The 23,299-nt window shown below is 38.5% G+C and overlaps 1 protein-coding gene across 1 annotated transcript in view; it reads left to right on the top strand.

Moving 5' to 3' along the window:
* CPED1 (cadherin like and PC-esterase domain containing 1) overlaps positions 1 to 23,299 on the top strand; it is a gene marked incomplete at both ends in the record, with an annotated part of 145,322 nt that overhangs the window by 55,758 nt on the left and 66,265 nt on the right. Inside the window, 10 exon segments of the mRNA XM_080364016.1 lie at positions 6,806 to 6,948; positions 8,848 to 8,920; positions 10,510 to 10,677; positions 11,700 to 11,804; positions 12,713 to 12,880; positions 14,930 to 14,950; positions 14,952 to 14,992; positions 18,032 to 18,099; positions 18,433 to 18,477; positions 20,333 to 20,519. Of these exon segments, the coding sequence (XP_080220142.1) occupies positions 6,806 to 6,948; positions 8,848 to 8,920; positions 10,510 to 10,677; positions 11,700 to 11,804; positions 12,713 to 12,880; positions 14,930 to 14,950; positions 14,952 to 14,992; positions 18,032 to 18,099; positions 18,433 to 18,477; positions 20,333 to 20,519 (1,019 nt within the window).

Genomic DNA, 23,299 nt, shown 5'->3' with positions numbered 1-23,299 from the left:
GTATTTTTAAAAGTGAGAAATTTACTGTATAAAATAGCTGAATATTGTGGCTTCTTCTTTCAACAAGTAGCATATTAGAGCTGCAGAGAAATGGCACAACATAACAATAAATTAGGGATGGAATAAACAGACCTACCTAAGGCTAACACTATAAACTTATGATAAATTACTGCACTGTTTTCTTTGTGATGTGTTATGGAACTATTTTTTTTATTATGGGTACATTTTTCTCCCATTACACATCTTACAGTTTTTTCTATATACTGTGATAGCCTGCGCTAGCAGGCAGTATAGGAAATAGCTTCATTGTAAAATATGCTTTTCTGGCTTTCTGTGTAGAATCAGTCCATATTTTTGCAGATATTTAGATACCTGTATATATATACATAAATATATATAGTCAAACAGATTCTTGCTTTTTAACTATGAATGACTACTTATGTCCAAAAGTATTTGGACTTTTAGTGAAGAAATTTCACCAAATATAGATCCAGTAAGAAGGAAAGTACAAAAATTAACTGAAAGGACAGAGCTTATACTGAAAAAGTTATCAGAGACTGATTGAATTTATTCAAGTGAAAACATCCTCAACTAATTTCAAAGAGATATGATTACCTTAAGTCTTTCGAGGACCTGCAGATCCAGCTGATCAGACAGACTGCAGCAGCTCTGATGCACAGCAGAACTATCTGGACAGGACACCCTTCATTATTTCAAAAAAGATCATTTCTTGAAACCAGCAAGGTCCTCTTTAAAATCTATTAATACAAATTCTTTAAAGCATGATGCACCAAATCCCAAAATGTAAACCTAAAAATTACACTGAATCACTCAGTAGGCCCAGTGGCCTTCCACCTTCTATCTCCTTGTCCATTGAGTAAGTTCAGAGCTCAGCTACACCTCTGAAGGTGTTGCAGAAAAAACTGACAATTTCACATTGTTTAAACAAAACCAAGATAGAAGTGGTTAACTGATGATATGTAATTAACTGGCAAGCAGTAATAATAATATACTCACAATCAATATCAGAAACTGAACAGGTAAACCATAATACTAGACACTTCAAAAATACTGTTACTGTTTAACCTCGCTGATGGTCACCCTCTTCTTTATCATGAAAAGCCTAGGGCAAACATGCTTCCAGATGGTTTTGTATATTCCAGGCTCATGGGTTTTCTTGTCCATGGGTGGGCTGTGTGAGTACTCCTGTGGTGTATCTCCTACCTGTCTTCAGTGTCTCATTTAGATTCCCTGTACAGTCATTGGAGGAAAAGAGCAGCTTTGGATTGCAATTAATGTCACTGTGTCGAGACGTCTGCCTTAGGATGGCATAGATCATTCTCTTGAAGCACTTGTGTTCTGTAATGAGGTATGAAAGGAACGTGTACATTTAGCTCATACATAGATATGAGCCATGTAGACTTGTAGGGTGGGATTTGTCTATGGATTTTGACACCTGAGTGAATTGTCTTCACTTGAGCTGTGCCTCTGAAGATCTATTACAATTAACAGCAAGCTGATCAATGCAGTCAATGAAGGCAGGTGTTTCAAAATTCTGTTTGTTGCCATTCCTACGGTTAGTTAGGGAAAATCTTTCTTGACTCATCACAAGGCAACACTGTGCAAGGACTGAGCTCAAAGACAACCCTAGAAGGGTCACTACAGTTTGTTTTTATTAGAGTAAAATTAATTTCAGTCTTCTGTAGAGTGTTGGCTTATGATGTGCAGTGCACACAGTGTCTGGCTGTGTCTGCTGCTCAACATGATCTGAACAAGCCCCTTAAAACAAGAGGTGGAGGTAGAAGGAGCAGGGAGATGGCTGTCTAAGTCAACTTATACCCTTTCACAGAAAAATCCTCAGCTGACAGTTGAGCTGGCTGCCCCAGGCTGCCCCAGCATCTCTCCTAAGAAATTCATTTGCAGAAAAATTGCCAGAGGAAAATGCTTTCAAGGGAATTACTTCAGTCACCATAACATCCAGCCCTGCGGATGGCACACACTCTTCCACTCTCCTTCAATGTCCACGAGTTTGCATGAAGCCTTCAAATCGGAATTCCTTTGTCAATTAAATTGAATTTTTTCAGTGTGTCAGGCCTTTAACTGATGGTTCAGTGTGGTTTTGAGGAGCCAAAGGAATCCATGTCACTGAAATCATAAAGCTTATTTTAATGACTGCAGATTTTAAAAAGTGGATGTCAAAGTGGGTAGAGGAAAAGCATTGTAAAATTAATAGTGTATTAGCCAAATCTTTTTTTCCCCAGTGGCTTATCCTAAAGCAGAAGTAGTTACCAGTGAGTAAAAGGTCAATGAGTTGAAATTAATCTTAAGAATATTTCTAGTTCATTCTGCCTTTAGAGAAAAGATATGCTTGGTTCATGTAATCTGTATGCATTTACATGCTTTCTGAAAGGCATTACACAAATATGTGGAGCATACCTCCAACTGTATGCATCCAGCATGTGGATGAACATCTTCAAGATCCTGAGAAGTCTTCCCTTTCTGCATACAATGGTGTCATTGTAAAAAATATATGTGCATGTCTGCATTAAAGTTTTGCAGCCTACTAAAATTTAATCCCTATTCCTTTGCTTAAAAATTTGCCAGCCAGAGGTCAGCTTTCTTCCAGACTAAATTCCTGTGATTGCCACAAGTTTTTCCCATTCTGTTCTCTACTTTACCATTTAATGCTGCTTTTAATTAGACTTAATCGATAATGAGACTAAATCTTGCTGGACAGGTAGTTTATTTCCTCTGAAGGCAGGAGAACAAGCATCAGAAATAACTTTCAACTCCATGACTTCAATATCTTGCAGTTGAACACAGATATTTATGGATCTTTATCGGGCACACACAGAAGAACCCTGAGGTTGCTGCAGGTTTTCACAGTTCGTCTCTCCTAATCCATATACTGTATTTTTCCCTGTCAGTTGCTGAGAATCCTGTAGAATCCATAGGAGTCAAACCAAACCTGAACCTGTTTAAATGGGATTTTTTTCATGAATTGGAATTTTAATATCTTGTCTCTATTGGTCCTGAACCAGACTGACTAAATGTTTATTTTCAGTCATTGGCTTAGAATAAACCTCACCCTAAAACCTGATATCCCCTAATGAGAAGCTGTTGAGCAACTTTTCTTGTCTGATCTGGCTAAAGAGGTCTCCTGCTCTGGGAGGGGGATTGGACTACATGATTTGAGGTCCCTTCCAATCCCTAACATTCTGTGATTCTGTGACTAAAATGCAGTTAGTTCTGTGAAGCAGCCGGTTTTATTTTAATGCCTGTTGTGCTGGAAACATTTATCTGGTGTAGCCAACAGCATGCTCTGAATGCATTTCTAGTTTTTACTTGAAATATATGCATTTTTTATCCTTCATTTTGAAGTGCTTAGGAATTGATTTACAGTGAGGAGCAAATGAGCTAATGGGGCTTTTTCTGTCCCTGTTGCCCTTCCTTCCAATAATATCCATCTCTCTAAAATTCTGCAGCTCCTTCTGTTTGCTGTAAAGCAAAATCACACAGCTTCTCACTTAGCCCCTCAATGCCCACTGCAGTTTTAGAAAATTAGCGAAAAGCTGCAAACCGGTGTGGCAACTAAGTGAGTGATGTACGGGATTTGCAGAAATGGTGGAAATAGTTGTCAGAGACAGCTGAAAAAGCACCATGTAGTGCCACCTTACTGAGATGAGTCTTCAGTTAAAATTTTGTATTTCACATGAACATTTTAATTAACTGGTTTTGACCTGAATGAGGAACTGAAATGGAACAATTTCACTCAGAGATTAATCTAAATCAGAACTGATTTGAAAAATGTGAAGCTTCTTGGTTGTAGTCTTTGCACTATTCTGTGAGAGAAACACAGTTCTGGTGTTCTTAGACTGTGGGAACCACAGGCCCCCTCTCAGCCTGCTGTGGCAATGAAATGGAGCATGATCTGAGGATTTGTATACTCTCTTTCTAAATAGCAATTCTGGGGCTCTTTTGCCCTAGAGACTCAGGGAATTGTAGTACACATGGAAAACTTTCTACAGCATAAAAATACAGTTTGATGTAATGCAAGATTTCAAGATGATCAAAACATTCAAAGGGCAGAGTTGAGGCTATATGTGCAACCTTTGCTTTTCAATTTCCCAACAGTCAGAGTTTAATTTTGTAACTTCAGTCTTATATACTGTTGTCATATTTTTTTCCTACTGTCATTTCAAATAACTTTATCAGAAAAAGCAGAAAGAGTCCCAGACATCACAAACCTTCAGCCCAGATCTGTGAACGGGACACATTTCTTTTAGTCAGTAAAGCTAGGGAAGGAAATGACTTGTTAGAACAAAACCAGAGGTGACAAGAACAGAAGACAGGCAAAACATCTTCCTGGCCACCAGTTATTTACCAGCACAACAGAATGGAGTTACTGGAATTGAGCAAAAACCAAAGGAAGATCATCATTAGCTGCATGTCTGAGTGTTTCCCATGGCTGGCTGTAGGCAATGATACAGTATATTTTAAAGGAATGCGGAAAATGCTTGTTACATTTGACTGCAATATTCTGCCTGAAGAAAAAGAAAGCCATTCAACCATGCCAATACAGACCAGTGCACTTGGAAGTGTTCACACTCACAAGGGGGGGCTTTAACACTGCCTAGAAAAGTCTGTGGACTAGAGTGCACAGAAGCATGTTTTAAAGAGATCTGGTGTCAGCACAGTGAGTGTGTCATAATGTATCATCAGTAACTAGTGATGTAGCCCAGGGGTCCCTACTGAGTCCATCCCTATTCAAGATCTTCATTAAATGCCTGAGTGATGGGATAGAGTGTACACTCTCATGATGCAAAGCTGGGAGGACTGGCTGATACACCAGAGCGTTGTGCTGCCACTCAAAGGGACCTCAACAGGCTTGAGAAATTGTCTGACAGGAACCTCGTACAGTTCAACAAAGGGAAGCGCAAAGTCCTTCATCTAGGAAGGAACAACTCCATGTGCCAGTACCTGCTGGGCCTTGACCAGGTGGAAGGCACCCTTGCAGAAAACAACTTGAGGATCCTGATAGACAGTGAGTTGAATATGAAGCAGCAATGAGTCCTTGTGGCAAAGAAGGTAAATGATACACTGGGCTGCATGAGGAGAAGTGTTGCTAGCAAGTCGAGGGAGGTGAACTTTCTCCTCTACTCACCACTGGCAAGGAGTGGTGTGTGTATGTCCAGTTCTGGGCTCCCCAGTACAAGAAATATGTGGAGATACGGTATAGAGTCCAGCCCACTAAAATGATTAAGGAATTGAAACATCACACATATGAGGAAAGGCTGAAAGAGCTGGAAACATTTAGCCTGGAAAAGAGAAGTCTCAGGGGGATCTCTTCAATGTGTATGCATATCTGAATGGAGACTGTAAAGAAGGCAGAGTGAGTCTCTTCAGTGGTGCCCAGTATCAGGACAAGAGGCAATGGGCACAAACTGAAAGACAGGAAGTTATCTCTGAACATCAGGGAATAGCATTTTTTTTGCTCTGACGGTGACTGAGCACTGGCACAGGTCCCCAGAAAGGTTGTGGAGTTTCCATCCTTTGAGTCATTCAAGAACTGTCTGGACACAGTCTTGTGTAACTGACTCCAGGTAGCCCTTTTTGGGCAGGGCTTTGGACAAGAAGACCTCCAGAGGTCCCTGCCAAACTAAACCATTCTGTGATTCTATGATCATGCTTTAAACTCAAAACATTACATTAAGCCTTGTTATGAACTTCTGCTAAATGCCAAGCTTTGTTAACTCATCTGCAATGAACACTTGATCATGACTGTAGTCAAAGGCAGCTAGAGAGATGCAGCCACATCAGTCCCCAATGGGGTTGTCTACAGAAATGTGCATGCTTCAGTCATGATACTCAAGTGGGTCTTGTAGGATAGGTGATAATAGAAAATATATAGCTACATTTCCAAGTCAATTTAGTAGAGAAATTCCTAGAAATAATCAGAATTTGTTTCTTTTCTGAATCTCAATACAAAACATGTTCTGTGTATACTATAGTCCATCTCTAAAGAGAGTACATTTATACTGTATATATGTATCTGGTAATATAGTGCTACTTAATTATCTAATAGCTTTACACAGTTCAGACATTAATTGGGTTCTGTGCAGTGTGATAATGGGGTTCAAAGGCATCCCCTTTCTTAGCACAAGGGACTCTAATGAAACAAAACCTCCCTGTGTCCCACTCTTCACTGGGGCTCTGTGTTGCTCCAGTTCCATTTTGCTGAATCTTAAGTGATGCAACAGGTGAATTCTGATGAGTGATGAAAGAAACCAAGAGGACAGTTTCATGCAGGCCAGAGAATATGCCACTGGGAGGATTCATGAAACTAAACTTCTCAGGATATGCCAGAGTCCAGTCAAAACACAGGCTGTGGGGACTGATCAATTTTTCAACATCTCTTTTCTATATTCTATTTAAAGCTTGTTAGCACGGGGTAAGGATTTGTAGGCAAGGTCAAGCCTTTGGCATAGAATGTTAACAAGAGAAAAGTCTTTTACTTTGAGTGTGCAATTACCTACTGCTGAAGAAATAAGTGTTTGTGGTTTCTATTGCCTAGAACCAGTTGACAGCAAAAGCTTTTATCAAAGTAAGCTTAGACTGTGAGTGATATTTTATAAACCATTCATACATTTATAAACCATTCTTTTCATGCATCTTTACTGTGCAAAGTAATAAGAACTGAAGTTTATGTTCTAAGGCAATTTTTATTTCTAACAGACTTTTAATTTATGATCTTAAGCACTGATTTACCTTAAAAGTTCAAAATCATGTGTAATCTCTTCCTCAGCTGCAAAGGTTTTTTGAGTTATTCTTCAAAAGTGGTTCTCCCCAACAAGCCTTCAACAACATGAAGGAAGCCATAAGCAAACTTCTACTTATAACTGAGATCTTCAGTGAATCATCTGCCTCAGGACCAAATTCTTTCAATCGGTAAGTGACTTGCGGTGTTGTCAACATTTAATGCAGGGCAACAATAAACCATGGCAGATGCTCTCTGCTAACCACATCCCCTCCCCACCAAGGAAAAACAATAGGAGGAAAAGAGAGGAGACTTGCAAGTTGGAAAAAAGTTAAAAATTCTTTACCAATGCTACTAATAAAATAGAAAAAATAATACAAAATATACAAAACCAATCTTGAATTTCCCGGCTCTGCACTGCTCCAGCAGCTGCAGGGCAGGCACCTGGAAGTCCTGGGCTGGACTCCGCAGCAAACTGGAACTGGATTGAGGAATGCAGGATCTGGAACCAGGCCTCGGATCACAGGGACGACAGGCAGGGTCCTCTTCACATGCCGGCCACAGTCAAAGAGAGTGAGACCCTCGTGATCTCCCACTTCTATAGGTTGTATGACGTGGATGGGATAGAATATTTAGTTGGTCAATATTAGTCACCTGTTCTGTTTGTCCCTCCTTGCAAATACGCCCCTCTCACTTACAGGATGTGTGTTTTTATCAGCAACCTTGCATACCATTGCTCCTATCTGCAAAAACATGCAGCCAAACTCAGAAAAGTGCAGTTACTTAGAAGAATTTAGCTGAAAGGAAAATTCACGAAAAGAGAAGCTGTTCTTGTTTTTAACAAAACCAGGACACAGTGGTCACTTCTGTGCCATAGTCAAGATAGCTTCTTAGAACAGAACAAAAACAGTAGAGGATCCATGACTCCTAAAATAACAAAATCCCCTCTATTTCATACTTACTTACAAAGTGAGGATGTGCTGTGCTTAGGGAGTAAGACTCTTCAACATCCAGTGTTTCTGATTTGTGAAAAGGTTATGATGAATACTTATGACCAGATGCTGTGTCTTGATGAAGTGTTTCAGGCAGCACAAATGAAAACAAATCACTCACAATTGGGCTAGTCCTAACATATAAAAAGCTTCAATGAGCCCTCTGTCATGTGTCAGTTTAATGTTAGAGTAGTCCAGATAGTTCAGAGGTGGCTGGGGGTGACAATCTGAACAACATGCACTGTAGAATTCTTTATGAAAGGTACCCTATGAAATGCACCTAGGCAGCAACAGTCACGTTTCAGTGGGTGTTAAATCATTGTAATCACTCAGAGTGTTAGAGTTGTTACATATAAATCAATGTTTATTATGTAATATTTTTCTAATTTAAATTAATATGTATTATATATATGTTATGTCACATCCCTGACATTTTTATGTTAAATAGTAAATAAGTTACTGTTTATTACTTTTATATGTTTTATAAAGCTATTTGAGAGCTCAGGTGTTTTAGTAGCAGTAATATAAAGCTCATTATTTAACATATGCAAGTTGGAAATAAAGATTACATTGTGAGTGGAAAGGGTGGTGAGGAGGGGAGGAGTATAATAGGGATGGAGCTATTTTGACAGTGGTCCAAACAGTGACATTTTTACCAATGAGGTAGGTATTTCTTGTGTATGTAATCTGAGACTTGCCCAGAGCTCCCAGCCCCAGCCTTCAGAAATCCCTGTAGCTGCAGCACAACTCTTTGGGTTCAATGAACCTGGAGAGTTTCACCATCCATTGCCTTCCAAATGTCTTAAAAGCTTTTGCAGGACCTCATTCTCAACAAAAAGCATTTCCTCCTCTAGTGTAGTTCATCTCCCTCACTGGTTTGAAAGTAAACTATATAAATACACTTTAATACATCACTGTTTTAATCAGTTCACAATATGACTCCATCTATGTTTAAGGCTCCTGATTCTTCTTAGAAATTGTTTTTAGCCTGTATTGCATGCTTTCTCTGGACCTTTGTGTGTGTTCTGTCATTGTAGCAGGCATTTTACAACAGTACCTAACCCCACTGAATCCGATTCCTGTTATACTGTATTTCAGATGCAGCCAATGTTTTCAAATGCTAACCTTTGACATTGGATTTGGCACCTCCATATACCCAGTAGTTCTTAAGGTGAGAAAATTACACAAATTATTGCTTGACCCACAAAGACTTAGAGGAAAAACACAGCAGGGAAGCCTCTTTGATGGTGGCTTTCAAAGCCCTGAAGAATGTCCAAGTAAATTAATATTTATTTTGCCTAAAAGTGGAGAGTTGCTGTGGGACAAACCAGTTTTTAAGGGTCAGAGTTCCTCCGAAGTTCACCACAGTGTTTAAGTGTGCAAACCTTTCAGTTTTATCATTATGGGATTATTACCCCAACTGAATACCAGCAAAACAAAATCCATAGGAAACATTGCATGCAAGCAGAGTTAGGTACGAACTGTGCCAGAGCAAGGAGGAAGAGAGGAAGTTAAAATACACAACGGTCTTTTAATACAAGTTAAAGCTTCCTGTGAACTGTATTGTACTTCTTCAGTTCATGACCTGCTTTGATCTCCCCTGTGCTACCTTCTTCCTGAACGGTCCTCAAAGTCCTCAAAACAGGAGAAACACAACCTGTGGCATAAACTCCCTGTGCCAGTTTTGTACCACTCCTGCCTCAGAACAGCCTGGTCAGAGATAAAAATTGTACTGCTTACCAGCTGCTTCTCTTTACCCTTCTATATACATATGAATGTGTATATATCTAGGTATATATTTTTTGTCCATATTTATGGAGCACAGAAGCAAACAAAAATAGTAAATATATCCTGGGAAGCTACAGGAGAAAACTTTATAAATTCATCCTCTGTTAAAACCTTTTAGTTTCTGGCAACACCAATGCAGTCAATCTCTCCATCCTTCACAAAACAAAGTTCTTATCAACACAAAATAAAAATGGACATAAGAAAGAAAGTTTGCACAATTTTAGAAATCCCTGAAGGCAGTATCCTTACTTAGTCTGGAAAGACTTGCTTAGCTAGTATAAGAAATGTGATATGTCATTACAATTTAATGACTGTACACAAAGCTGTAAAAAATTATTCTGAGATTTGTTTAACTAAACATAAGGCATAATTTCTAGCTGCCTGTATAGTAGTTTCAACTATCAGCTATAATCCATAAATGTACAGTAAATAAGTAGTGTTTAATAGTGAAAATACAGATTACTCTAAAAAATAACAGCTAATACTTAATGTGACATTTGACTTCAATAGTATCCCTTGGAAACTGTATTATGCACACACCGACAGCTTTAAGTGATATTCATGATTATGCTAAAATACTAATTTATTCATATTTTGTAAACATGAGTTTATTCACTGTGTTTATATATTGTAAAACTTATACCTTCATCTGTAGTAACTTCTAAATACCTAAGAGAGTTGTGTTAACATATAAGCTGATATTTTATTTTTTTGATCATATTTCAATACACACACAAAAAAAGCTTTCAAATGAGACTGCAATGTTTCACTCTCTCCACTGGAGGGCAGCAAACAATGTGATGTGTATTTCTGATCGAAAATGTGGTACCGCATTTGCTGTCTCATAATACTGACTGTTTTGTTAGTGTTATTATGACTTTTTTGTATAAATAGTTCCAGTTTGGTATATGTGGCTATGGGAAGGTTGGACTTGATATTCAGACTATGAATTCTTGCTTTGTTTTCCAACAGGTGCATGGAAACTTTGACTTTCAAGATGAGGATGAATCAAATACTCAGGACCAAACCTTTAAAGAGTATCTTTTTGAAGATACTTTTAAATTTCTATTATCTAATGAATCCTCAACATCTACTTTCTTAGAAATTTTGCAAAAAATACGAGGATCAACTGTGAGCAAGGTTGTTAATTCCACTTTTTCTCATTAATTATTTGAAAAAATTTAATTCTGAATTGTATGCCCTTATAAAATTGTTGGTACCAATTTATAGAATGAAGTATTTATTGAATCAAAACTGTGTGTTACTGAATTTTGGGGAAGTAATGAGTAAAACCGTGATTATATTGAATAACAGAATTTTCTTTAACAAAAACTCCACTCTCAAATTATGTCATTTCCCAAAGTACAGTGCTTTAAAGATAAAATTAAAACATTTACAAAGTAAATTTCCCACCATTTTTTAAAGCAGTCTTTTTTTAATATATCAGTGTGTGTGTTTTCATAAACCTAGAATTCATTAAGTCAAACAAATACATTCACGAGCATCAGAATTAAATTTTATTTCCTACAGCTTCGTGTCTTATTCTGAATGCAAGATCCAATTACATTTTTTTTTACCTTTATAGGGTCTGTATTAACCTTGCATCACTAGTGAAATCTGTTTCTGACAAGCTGGACTCGCCTTCAGCAGCATTTCTCTCAGTCTGGACACTTTAAGGGGGCATTTTTGAGGAACCCCCTGCTTGCAAGAATTACAGGGACTAATTTATCCCTGTGGCTTCTGCCTCTCAGTCAGGTGTGACTAAAAAAGGTTCATGAATTCTACATTTGTGACAGAATAAAGTGGGAAGCCACAGACATACACATAGGCAGATGTACAATATGATTACCAAAGTCTGTCTACCGTAGGTGACCAGACCACCTTTCAAACTGTCCACTCAATTGTCTGTACTTTATGCAGTCTCTTCCCATGGTAGTTTTTATGGATACTTTTCTACACAAAGCTAGTGCAGTCTACTTTATTCTAGACTGAGAAATGGGAAGAGCTATCAAGGAGCTGGTTTGACATAACTTTGGATGAGGTGAGGGCAAGTTGAGCGCTACTGTAACTTGTTCCTTTGATCACCAGAGGGATTGGGGTATAGTGGAAACACATTGCCTTCCATGGGATTTCACCAGAATATGCTGCCCTTTCCTTCACAGGATGGAACGTACCACAGAGAAGATGAGGAATGTTTGCCTTTAGAAGAGATAAATTCAATGATTACTTTCATACAGGAGCTGAAGAGTCTTGGACAATTTCAGCTGGTAAAATAAACAGGGGTTTGTTATATTGGATACATATTTTATGTAAACCTCTTAACATTTCGCTTTCATCACTGTTCTTTGCTATCTCTGGCCTGTGCATTAGGCTGGATGGACAGGGAAGCAGGGAAAGCTTATGCTGATTTTATTTTGAAGGATTTTTGGAATTTAAATTAGAAGTGATAAAGAAATAAAACAGAGAATTAGAGTTGAGGATTTGCTGAAAAGAATATCTAAAGCAGAAACAGAGACCAGAAAATAGAATGAAAGGAAAAGGAGGAAAACTATGTAAATTACTATTGAGTTGGTAAGAAAACGGAATGATAATGAAACAAAGCAAGTGTGAATTGGAGAACTGGGGACAGCACAACACTGAGATCATGACCAGAGAATAGACATAGATGAAAAAGTGGTAAAAAAGCAGGTGGAGAATGGAATACATCTTCTTCTTCACACTTCAAGTGATTCAATTTTTGAAGAATAGAGATGGAGGAATAACAATCAGTGTCTGTTAATAGGCGTGGCATCTAATGAGGGAAGTGATGACTATTAGAGAAATAAAAGATCTGCATCTGAATCTGTTGTTCAGGAAGTCTGCACTATATCAGGATTTCTTCTAGACCTCCTGGATGAGTACCAAGGTTGGAAATGGATAAGGCTTTCTGAAGAGTGACTGAGCTAAATAGATCTGAAAGTTGAATCAGAGGCAAAGGAGTTGAACCTGCATGTTAGCACTAGTAATTGTGATTTCCAAGGCTGGGCAAGTTAGTAGTTTTCTATACTTGTGGGAAAGAGCATTAATATAAATCCATCTGTATGCCATATACACTGTATTCTGATATTTTCTCACTTTTTTTTGCATTTCACAATTATTATAATATGTAGTGTCTAATCAGTGTCTCTTTTCTCAGCTTTTCCCTTCTACTGCACCCAAGATTCAAACTTTACTGAGTGACTTTTATCACACGGTTGACCCCATGAGGCGGCTTGGTTCAGTCCTGACTATGCACTGGTTGCTCTCCAGCTTACTTGAACAATTCCAGTTCATGACTAAAGAGTCACATACAAATCTTTCCGAATGGTAAGACAGCTACTCTGTGATATCTTCAGGAATAGTTTCTCAAATGATACTAACTGCAGTAGCTCCAGTGAGCACCATAAAACTTGATCCTTCAGTAGATGTAGGTGTATTTACAGCAGTTGTGATGAGGATCCCTCATCCCATCATAGTACACTGTCAGCTGTGCTGCCATCAGTTGCAGTTACATTTCTACATAGGGCAGTCTTGTCCATTTGCTTCACTTTCTAATCCAAAGAATGCTGGGTTAAAAACTTAATTAAACCGACAGTATTTTTTTTTCTAAGAAATATGAAGTGAATTAGGTAGGTTGTTTCTGAACAACCGTAAACTAGAAAATAGGAGTGCTTACCAGAGGTAAGGCCCTATTTTAATTTATTCACTAATTAGAAGCAAAACTGTAAAGAAAATATGAAAATTTCAGGTGAAGATTTTTCCAAGAGGGACTAATAATTTTGAGTGGCTCTAAATTTCCTGTCCAACAAGAGAGCAGTCAAAGAGCACCCTATGCTGAGATCCTTATTTTAACTGTTTCTGAAAAGCTGGAAAAATATTGTAATGGCAAGTTTGGATCCATTGAGCTTCTGGCAAAAAAAAAAAAAAAATTTAATAAGAAGGGAGGAAGACAGGGATAAAGAAAGGAAAACAGAAGGAAGAAAGGGAGGAAAGAGGGAGTAAGGAAGGAATTTCGGGAAGGAGAAAAGTTGTGGTATACTCGATGTTCAGTGTAAAATTTTAAAAATGTTTAAAAATGTGTTCAATCTCTCCTGGCTAATGACATTTCATATACATTTATGCCATACTTCTTCACTGACTACAGGCATGTATTATTTGCGAACAAGGGCTTGGGAATGGAGGCACATTAGAAACTGTGTATTCCATTCCACTGAGTCTCAAGTAAAATGTGCAAATGGCATTATCTTGACCATGTTGCTTGGACAGTGCCATAGTGAGTATATCTATATAAGGCATCTGTAAGATTTCTTGAGTTTTAGTTTTGTTCCTCATTGAATTTGGTGTGGCTTTCAACAAGTCAAGAGTCATCTGTATGTTTGTTTGCATAGCTATAAAGTGGAGCTTATACTTAAACACAATACTAGATAACTGTTTATTAATGTTTTTAAAATACACAGTTCTGTGAATGTGCTAAGTATTATTGTTGTTACTGCCAGCTACTCCATGAAAAGTAACTGAAAGTTGCAGCTGCTTGCATTCATGTATAAGCTCTTGCCCTTTTGCCAAAATATTTAGGTTTGCATATCAAAGCATACCAACCTTTAGCAGCTTTCTGTTCTAATCTAAGCTGTGCCACTCACTCACTTTGAACAAGCCCCTTGGCCTCTTTTTCCTTCTTTGGGCTGAACATTATTGTATGTGTATAAATATGGAGAAGTATCATAACCCTTCTCCGGGGCATAGGCCAATCTCCTTCTTTGCACTGTATGTTTCTGCAATGGCTAAGCTAATACTATTTTCTTCATTTACTGTATTAAAAAAAACATGTTTTGGCATTGCTAAATCATAATCTTCCACTCCTATAGCTACATGCATATGATGGTGATGCGTGTGTCAGATATGCATGTAATTACACTTAATTGCAAAGAAGAGCTTAGTAGAGCTTACTCCCCAGATAACTCAGGTATGCGTTCTCTTTGAGCTTTGATTAATCTTTTTTGAGATTCTCAGTTGTGATGGCTTTGTATATCAGAACACTTTTCCTGAGTTTCTTCAGTTAAGGCCAGGTTGTTCAGTTGATTTATTTAACAGTTTTTATTTCTCTGACTTCGAAAAATTGGTATTTCCATTTACAAAATGCAGTGATTTGCATAGCTGACTGTCCAGCTGGACAAGGATGGATACTTATGGAAAAGTAATGACTTTTGATTTAGATGTTGTTGTATATTTATGCTGTTCACTGATCATGAATCCATAGGATGGAGACAGGATGTAAAGACATTTCCTGGTCTACTTTTTTTAACCCATTTCATCTATGTGACTAATACTGAAACCTGCAAAGGTATTAGTGAATTCTCTGAATTCCTTCCACAGAAGAAGCAAGAAGAACTCTAGATAGAAACTCATTTCAAACTATAATGAAATGGTTGCAGCCTAGGTGAGAATGACCATCTCAGATGTATTGGTATAACATATGACAAAGTTCTTCGAAAGTGATGGAGTGGTGCTACCTAACGTGCACTGAAATAAATTTTCTTGTGTTGTTTGTACACGGCTTTTCAACTCTGTACAGTTTGAACTTGTGATATGACTGAGACATACATCATTACTCTCTTTTAGAATAGGGGCTGCGAAGTACCATGGCAAGTATGGCTGTGTCAGACAGCAGGGTAACATGGGAGAATCAGACTAGTAAGAAAAGCTAACCCTTCTGTATTTGCATAGGACAAAAGCCTAAACAGGCCAATAAAGTTGCAAATGCTTTAATGAAATCAATTAATATATTTGTAAAAGTGTTACTGGTTTCCCAAGTGCATGCCCTTTGTTAGGTCAAAATAGAAGCAGCAACCCTCAAACTGAATTTGGACTGAAAATAGTTTCTTGGGTTTAACTTAGTTATGCTCATCACCTGGGTAGTTTGAGAAACAAACATGTTTTGGATTATGAGGTGGAAGAAGACAACAACAAGAAGTCTGGATAAGGCTACTGATCTGCAATGGGAGGAATGAGAGACTGAGGAAGGGTGGGAGACAGACAGTTGGGCTGAAGTGCCAGGAAACCAATCCCACTCTTGGGTCTTCAATTTTGTATTTCTCTTTTAAAGACCAGAACAAGATACTTCATTCAGTGAACTAAATGCTCTCATGGAAACTGTGACTGAAGCCAAGCAAACACTCTACAACAGAGAGATCACACTGCCAGTTAATCAAAAAGAAAAAGTTTGCTAGTGATCATATCTTACAAAATTACAACTCGTTTTCAAAGGAGACCTATAAAACATAACCTAAAAAAAATAATTCATAAATCTACTGAATACTGAAATATTATCTCAGTTTTTACTCTGTGACCATCCACAACTAACACCATCCACAACTAACAGATCCATGGCAGGTCCCAAAACTGACTAGTTTTCTTCCTTTTTATATTTTAATCTAAGGAGGGATATTATCTATTTCTACACATCCTTCATTGCTTCTGTTTCTGATTGCTCAGAGCATCAGAGCTACATTGCTATTGCTACTGTCAATCCTTGTTTGCTGAATCAGAGAGATTCCTAAAGAGCAGGTTCACTGTCAATAGTCTGTGACATACACGGTGGGGATCTCTCAAAAGGTGCATTCACAAACATGCACTCACCTCGGGTACCCAACGTACAGTCATTAGATTCATTAGAGCTAATTGCAAAGTATGTAGGCAATGCCGTCATCTGCGCTTGATAGCTACTACAATATAATGAGTAAAGTAAATAAGGAGCTGCTCATATAGACAAGGGTCCCTTCTTCAGTAACAGAGTGTGGAGGAAAGGACTCTGCAGAGCCCAGGACCTCAGCTGCTCCCTGCTTGAGGAAGAACTTTGTGTTGTTCCTCAGTCCTGCCCGCTGCACAGAGCTTGGACAACAGAATACTTAATGGTGTTGATCACAAAGCCTGGTCTTCAGCAGAGATAAACACAGTAATCTGAGTATTTCTGTAATATCATTTCTAAATATTACATTTTTATACCCTTCTGTAATTAGATAGATTTATTATATGTCTCTTAATGTTCTCTGATGATAATTGCAATCTCTTTACAGAGTTGACACATGCAGGTCATGCAGTTCCTTTGGGTGCCATGGCCTTGCAGTGGGGGTGGCTGCCACACTCCTGTGGTGTCCTCTGACTAAATGAAAGTCCAGCATTTTATAGAGTTAAAATATCTTGTTTTCACCTTACAGTAGGGTTTGGGACTGGGCAATGCAAAAAAGAGCAGAGAGAAAAAATGTATTTGACAGATGTTAACGATTACCTCCTTGGCAAGCAGAAAGAGGGGTACAAAATTACTTTTAAGTGGGAAAACAAACTTTCTAATAGTTTGTTAAGTGCCTCCTTTGAAGGAGGTCACAAATGTGCATGAAACTAGGGCAGTGTCTAGACCCTGAAAACTCAAACTATATGTTCATGCACATGCAGACACACACAGATCTACGGGGTGCTTCTTTCCTTATTTTGGTGAGATAATGCAGAAATCTGTTTTGTTACTGGACAGCTTGCATTTTACTGTGATTGACTTCAATATGGCTTTCAGCAGCTCCTGTGGAAACATTAGTGATGGCTGATCGCACAGAGCAATGTTGTCTCCTCTCTTCCTTGGCACAGACAGTGCCTTTGTGTCTTTTAAAACCTGAACTAAATGGGTAGCCGTATTTGGGAAGAAGATGCTTTATGAGGACTTCTACAGAAAACTCTGTAAGAAAAATGTGTGAAAGCTTCAAGAAATGCTAATGGGTCTCTGAAAAGGTCTTATCAGTCAGAGATCCAGTACATGGTCTAGAGAGACACTTGATGCATTTCTTCTTCTGTGCTCCCAGAATGCTATATGAAAGAAAAAATCTGCAGAGTTAACAAACTGGGCACCACTTCCATGTAAATGAATTTTTGCAAGTGTCTTTTTTCACTGAGGATTTATATACATGTTCTAGATGTTGTGCATGTGATTTGTTTTGAATTAGCAAACAAATCACAACATGTACATGTTCCTTTATATAAATTCACACTAACCTGAGAACAGATAATCACTGTGATACAGGCTTTCATTTATATGTAAATACTTCTTAACAAAGTCTAACTTTAACCTCTGATGTATGTTAAAAAAACAACATACCACCAGTTAAGAGATATGGTTTGGATTATTTTTTTCTTGGCTATGTCTGCTCTTTCTTTTACCAACCATTCAACTTTGTTTTGAAAAGTATTTCTGGTTTGTTTTTTTTTTTTTTTGTGTTATATACTGCTATTTATTATAGAATATGTGTTTTCTGTCATGTAAGTTCAGGTAATATTGCTAATGCTGGGAATATGAATCCAGAAGGTTCATCTTTCCATGGAGAATATTAAAATATTATGTACTATGCTTCGCCATATAGAAATTTTTGAAAAAAGTTCCTTGGTTTCTGTTCCTTCCATTCATCTAGAAATATGTCTGCTTTTGAATTGACAGGGATTCTTCTCAGGAAAGCATGAGTCCTAAGAAGAACGTTCCTTCTGACTTCAGGAAGATTCATGAAGGTAAGGATTCAGAGTAAGATTTTTTATATATGGTATGTTTCCTGAATTTGTACTACTTCTGATATTTTATATTATTTAGATGGCATTGTTTTGCATTGCAGCTGGAAGGTCTTGGTTTAGTATATATAAAAGACCAATTTCTTCCTTATCTTTGTAAGTTATTTTGCTGAGCCCACAAGCAGTGGTCATGAGCCTAAAGCAAAGATCTGACACTGAAAAGAATAAAAGTACACTGTATCTTTTCTAATTAACACAATGGGAGTTCCTTCCCCTATATGACTGTAAATCGGGTTTAGAGCAGAAAATTGTTAATTGTTTCTGTTTATCTTTCAGCATTGCACTATCCCAGTAAGACTAAAGAAAGACAGTGCAGTTATGGTAAGTCAAGGTCTTTCTAGACCACTAAGTGTGAAGAAAAGAGATTACTTGAACAAATTTCTTGTTTTTTTCTGCATAACCTTTCAATGAATATAGTGCCTGTGGGCTGCTATGTAAAAAGAAAGGACTTTTAGGTAGCAAGAATGTTTATGAATCACTCAATAATTGGGCTTTATGTTAAAAAGCCTCAAGCACAAAGTTAAACATTGCTATGTGTACATATTATTGAGAGTATTGCAGCACTCTTTGATCCCTTGCTGCACGTCAATAGACTTTTACCCCTTATTTCCAAGAACTTTAGCATACATTTGTTCTTATGGAATAACCTTTAAACTTGTGTGGAGTTTAATCAGCCTTGTATAAGGCCAGTCTTCAGCTCAACAGTGGAGTTTTAAAGAGCTACTTAAGAGATGAAGACTTTTTCTAAAATATCTGCTTGTAGGAATATTTAAAGTATATGTAAAGATATGTAAAGATTCAAAGTATATTTGTCTTCCGCGGGAGCAATGCTTTCTGCTACCTTCCTCATTGACACATTGTCTGATGGGTCACCTTACAAACATGAAACAATTGCTCTGTGGTGTGCACATTTTCCCTCTGTTACTGATCTCATGGTGCCTCCAGGAACTCTGTGTCAGAGGCCAGAAATTCTCCTTGGCTGGCTGACTGGAGTCACTATTCCGATTGCATGCTATTTTATTTTGACAATACCTCAATAAATTTTATTTTGAAAATTCCTCTTCATTTTTAAGCTAGTAGTGAGATAACCTTTCTAGGTAAGACATACAGAATCTGGAGAACTGTTTATACTAATCTATAGGATTTTTTAAAATACCTTCTGTGTGTCAATTTATAAGCCTCTGTTTCCCTACAAATCTATACCAAATTCTGCTCTTCCACCAGAAGAACTTCCTTTATGTTTTAACCTGTGCAAAAGAGTGCCGAAATTGCCCTGTTTTGTTTCCCAAGGCAGATATTTCAAGGTAGAAAAGGCCCACATAGAACTGTTTGCACCCTTTATGACCCTTTTAAGCCATGTTTTAAGCCACAAGATTTTTCAGATATTATAGTAAAAGAGTTTCCTGGTTGGAGTGTGTTCTGAAGTACACAGTTTTAAGCACATACTAGAGAATATGTGTGGAAAGCAAGTTTTGAATGTGTAATTGTACTGGAAATCTGAATTCAATAGGTTGGATTAAAATATTTGTCATAAGTGGGTTGCCAGCAAATAATTATTCTCATGAATCATTTGGCAAACACTACAAAATAAATGATACATTTGAGCAAATAGGATTTGATTGTGGAGATTTCATACACAGGGAAGGAGCTGGAATTTGTTGATTTAGGAATGTTAATATAACATCCTTCAAGCTGTACTGCAAATGACCCCATGGGTCTAGATATCTCCATGTGACTTGTTCTTATGAACAGTATGTCTAACTTATTTTGATTTTTATTGGAAATTGCACATGTACATAAACCCTGTACACAGGCTGGTACCTAAGTAGGTTGTGAATTTTGGCCTAACTCTTCTTTAAGTTTCAGTTAACCAACTGGAGACAGGATCTCCCAGACCTAATCCTTGCATTTTCAAAGGCTTACTCAGACTTTGAGTTTTGTGACTCTGACTAGAGTAATTGAGCATTGAATTATTAAAATCCCTTCAGAGTCTAAAAATTTCTCTCAAGTGACAATACAAACTCCATTAAAACCTTGCAGCGGGATTATCAGTCTCAGAGTGACCAAGCATTAAAAATCTTGCCACTGTACATGTTATCAATCTGCCAGAAGTTACATGTTATTTAAAAATGTTCATACATTTCACGGTTTTTTCTTTGATGCCTTCTTGGAACAGATAAAGATACCCTATCTCATATCAGGCAGATCTTCACCAGTCCACAGCTGGACTTGAATCCTCAATTTAATCCAAAGATCAAGGAATACTATGCAGAAGTGCCATTCGACATGGTGACAGTGAAGATAGGAGCAGAACCATCTAATTGTCAATGTCAAGTACACCTTGATGACAAGAAAGGACCAAGGTATGAGTGACAAAATATGAGTGTAAAAAAAACAAAGTGTCCTTAACATTGGAAGTATGTCAGAATATTACAGAATTGTTTTGTGTTTCCAAAAGCACTGAATGCCTATAAATTAGTCACAGGAAAGTTGGAGAGAGTTCAACACTCTGAAATTTGTATTTCTTTGTCAATGTCCTAAAGGCAATGGTAATATGTTCTCAAGTCATAATCAACCCTAGCTCTATGGAGTGCAGTTGTTAACTTCTCTGTCAGCTTCTCCAGTCACGGACACCATCAAAGCTGGGTGGGAACAGACCATTATTACACTGCACACAGTAGACAGCAAAGAATTCGAGCTTTCACATCCAGGCCTTGATTTTGCATGATGGCCTAAGCTACTGCACCACTGGACTTGGTCCCCCAGCCAGCAGTCTGCTCACATGGGTCAGAGAAGGGCAACTGGGATCAAAAGAAGAAATAAATTCAAGTTTACTCATTCAGAATGACCCATTTTAATCAGAATTACACTGTAAGAGATTGCCATGCAGTCATTTAGGTTACAAAATGACCTGAAGATTGAATCCAACTGTTAATCTAAGACTGCCAAGTCCCTCACTAAACCATGTACCTAAGTGCCACATCTGTATGTCTTGGATGTTGACTCAACCACTTCCTGGGCAGCTTGTTCCAATGCTTGGCAACCCTTTCAGTGAAGAAGTTTTTCCTGTTATCCAATCTAAACCTCCTGTGGCACAACTTGAGGCTGTTTTCTCTTGTCCTATCATTTGTTACTTGGGAAAAGAGATGGATACCCACCTCACTTCAGACAGCTGTACATAGAGATAAGGTCTCCCCTCAATCTCATTTTCTTCAGACTAATCCACCCCAGATTCATCAGCCACTCCTCATAAGGCTTGTACTTCAGGCCCCTCATGACCAGCTTTGTTGCTCTTCTCTGAACTCTCTCCAGCACCTCAATGTCTTTCTTGTAGTGAGGGGCCCAAAACTGAACACAAGATTTAAGGTGCAGCCTGAGCAGTGCTGAGTACAGGACACCGATCACTTCCTTGTTTCTGCTGGACACACTATTCCTGACAGAAGCCAGGATGCTGTTTGTATTCTTGGCCACCTAGGCAAGCTGCTGGCTCTTGTTCAGCTGGCTTGACCAACACCTTCAGGTCCTTTTCCACCAGGCAACTTTCCAGCCACTCTTCCCCAAGCCTGTAGCACTGCCTGGGGTTGTTGTGACACAAGTGCAGGACCCAGAACTTCGTCTTGAACTTCATATAATTGGCCTGGCCCATTGGTCCAGGCTGTTCAGATCCCTCTGTAGAGCCTTCCTACCCTCAAGCACATCAACACTCCCACCCATCTTGGTGTCATCTGCAAACTTACTGAGGGTGCACTCAATCCCCTCATCCAGATCATTGATAAAGATATTAAACAGAACTGGCCCCAATGCTGAGCCCTGGGGAACACCACTCATGACTGGCCACCAACTGAATTTGACTCTGTTCAACTAGATTTGACTCTGTTCACCACAACTCTTTGGGCCCGGCCATCCAGCCAGTTTTTTACGCAGCAAAGACTATGCATGTCCAAGCCATGAGCAGCCAATTTCTCCAGGAAAATGCTGTGAGAAAGTGTCAAAGGCTTTACTAAAGCCCAGGTAAACAACATCCACAGCCTTTCCCTCATCCACTAAGCCAGTCGTCTTGTTGTCAGCAAGACCCTCAGCTTATCTGATCTTTTAGAGAAGTATAGAGCTGGATGACAGGGGAGAGAAAAATGTCATCACTAAACATCAGGTCTGAGACTGATCCACAATCATCCATGATGTTTAATTGCTGATTCCTGGCACAGTTTTGGCTTTCCCAACCAGCTCTCTCACAGACAGCAGCATGTGTCAGGAACAATCCCAGTAGACATTTTAGGCATGACTTTGTTTTGGATGTTAGGAAGGAGAAAAGGTGTTTCCTGGGTCAGGTACCTCAGAAACAGAGAACTGGCCTATTTACATGTAACCATTAGTGAGTGGATAAAAGGGAGAGCAGGAACAATTATTTGCTTGGCAGAAACAATCCTTAATCATTACAGAGGTAGCTTTGCTTCATGAAATGAAGTGCACATGTTTCACACCATCTTTTGACTGACTATGAAGCAGACATTTTGACCTAGAATGTCTGCTAATAACTAGGCAGTCTTTTACTAATCTAATGCCTAATTTGCTTCCTGTATTTTCAATTAACAATTAGTCTTGATTTATCATTGTATTGGTTTGACTGAAAGTGAATTAATTTTCTTCATGCAGTTAGAAACCTTGCTTTTTCATAGGTAGCACGGTCATCATTTGGACTTAGTTTGAGAACAACAGATAACACTCCAGTACAGAGTTAATGTTTTTAATTGCTCTGGTCTGAGAGCCAAGGATATTCTGAGCACTCTGCCCACAGGTGTGAGGCATCGAGGAATGGGGGCATGGATGGGGAAGAGGTTGACTGACATACAGATTGACCAATAAGAGTATTCCATCCCATTAGCATCATGCTAATTATTTAAGGAGGGTCAGGATCCTTTGGTCTCTCTCTTGTCTTCTCTTCATTCTTGGAGACCTGTTTGGGGGAGTTCTGTTTGGGACTTTCTTTAGTTCGGCCTTTTGCTGTCCTGCCATTTTGCAGAGGACTCTGTGACTTTCTGCCTTTTTCCTGTTTTCTCTCTAATGGGATCACCTGTTTGGGACCAGGTGCTGCTTCCTGGCACTGGCTGCTCGGTGTGGATGGAGTTCATGAGGAATTGCATTG

This window comes from Nesoenas mayeri, assembly GCF_963082525.1.
Source record: "Nesoenas mayeri genome assembly, chromosome: 1".
Classification (NCBI taxonomy): domain Eukaryota; kingdom Metazoa; phylum Chordata; class Aves; order Columbiformes; family Columbidae; genus Nesoenas; species Nesoenas mayeri.
This window is presented reverse-complemented; position numbering and strand designations above follow the sequence as displayed.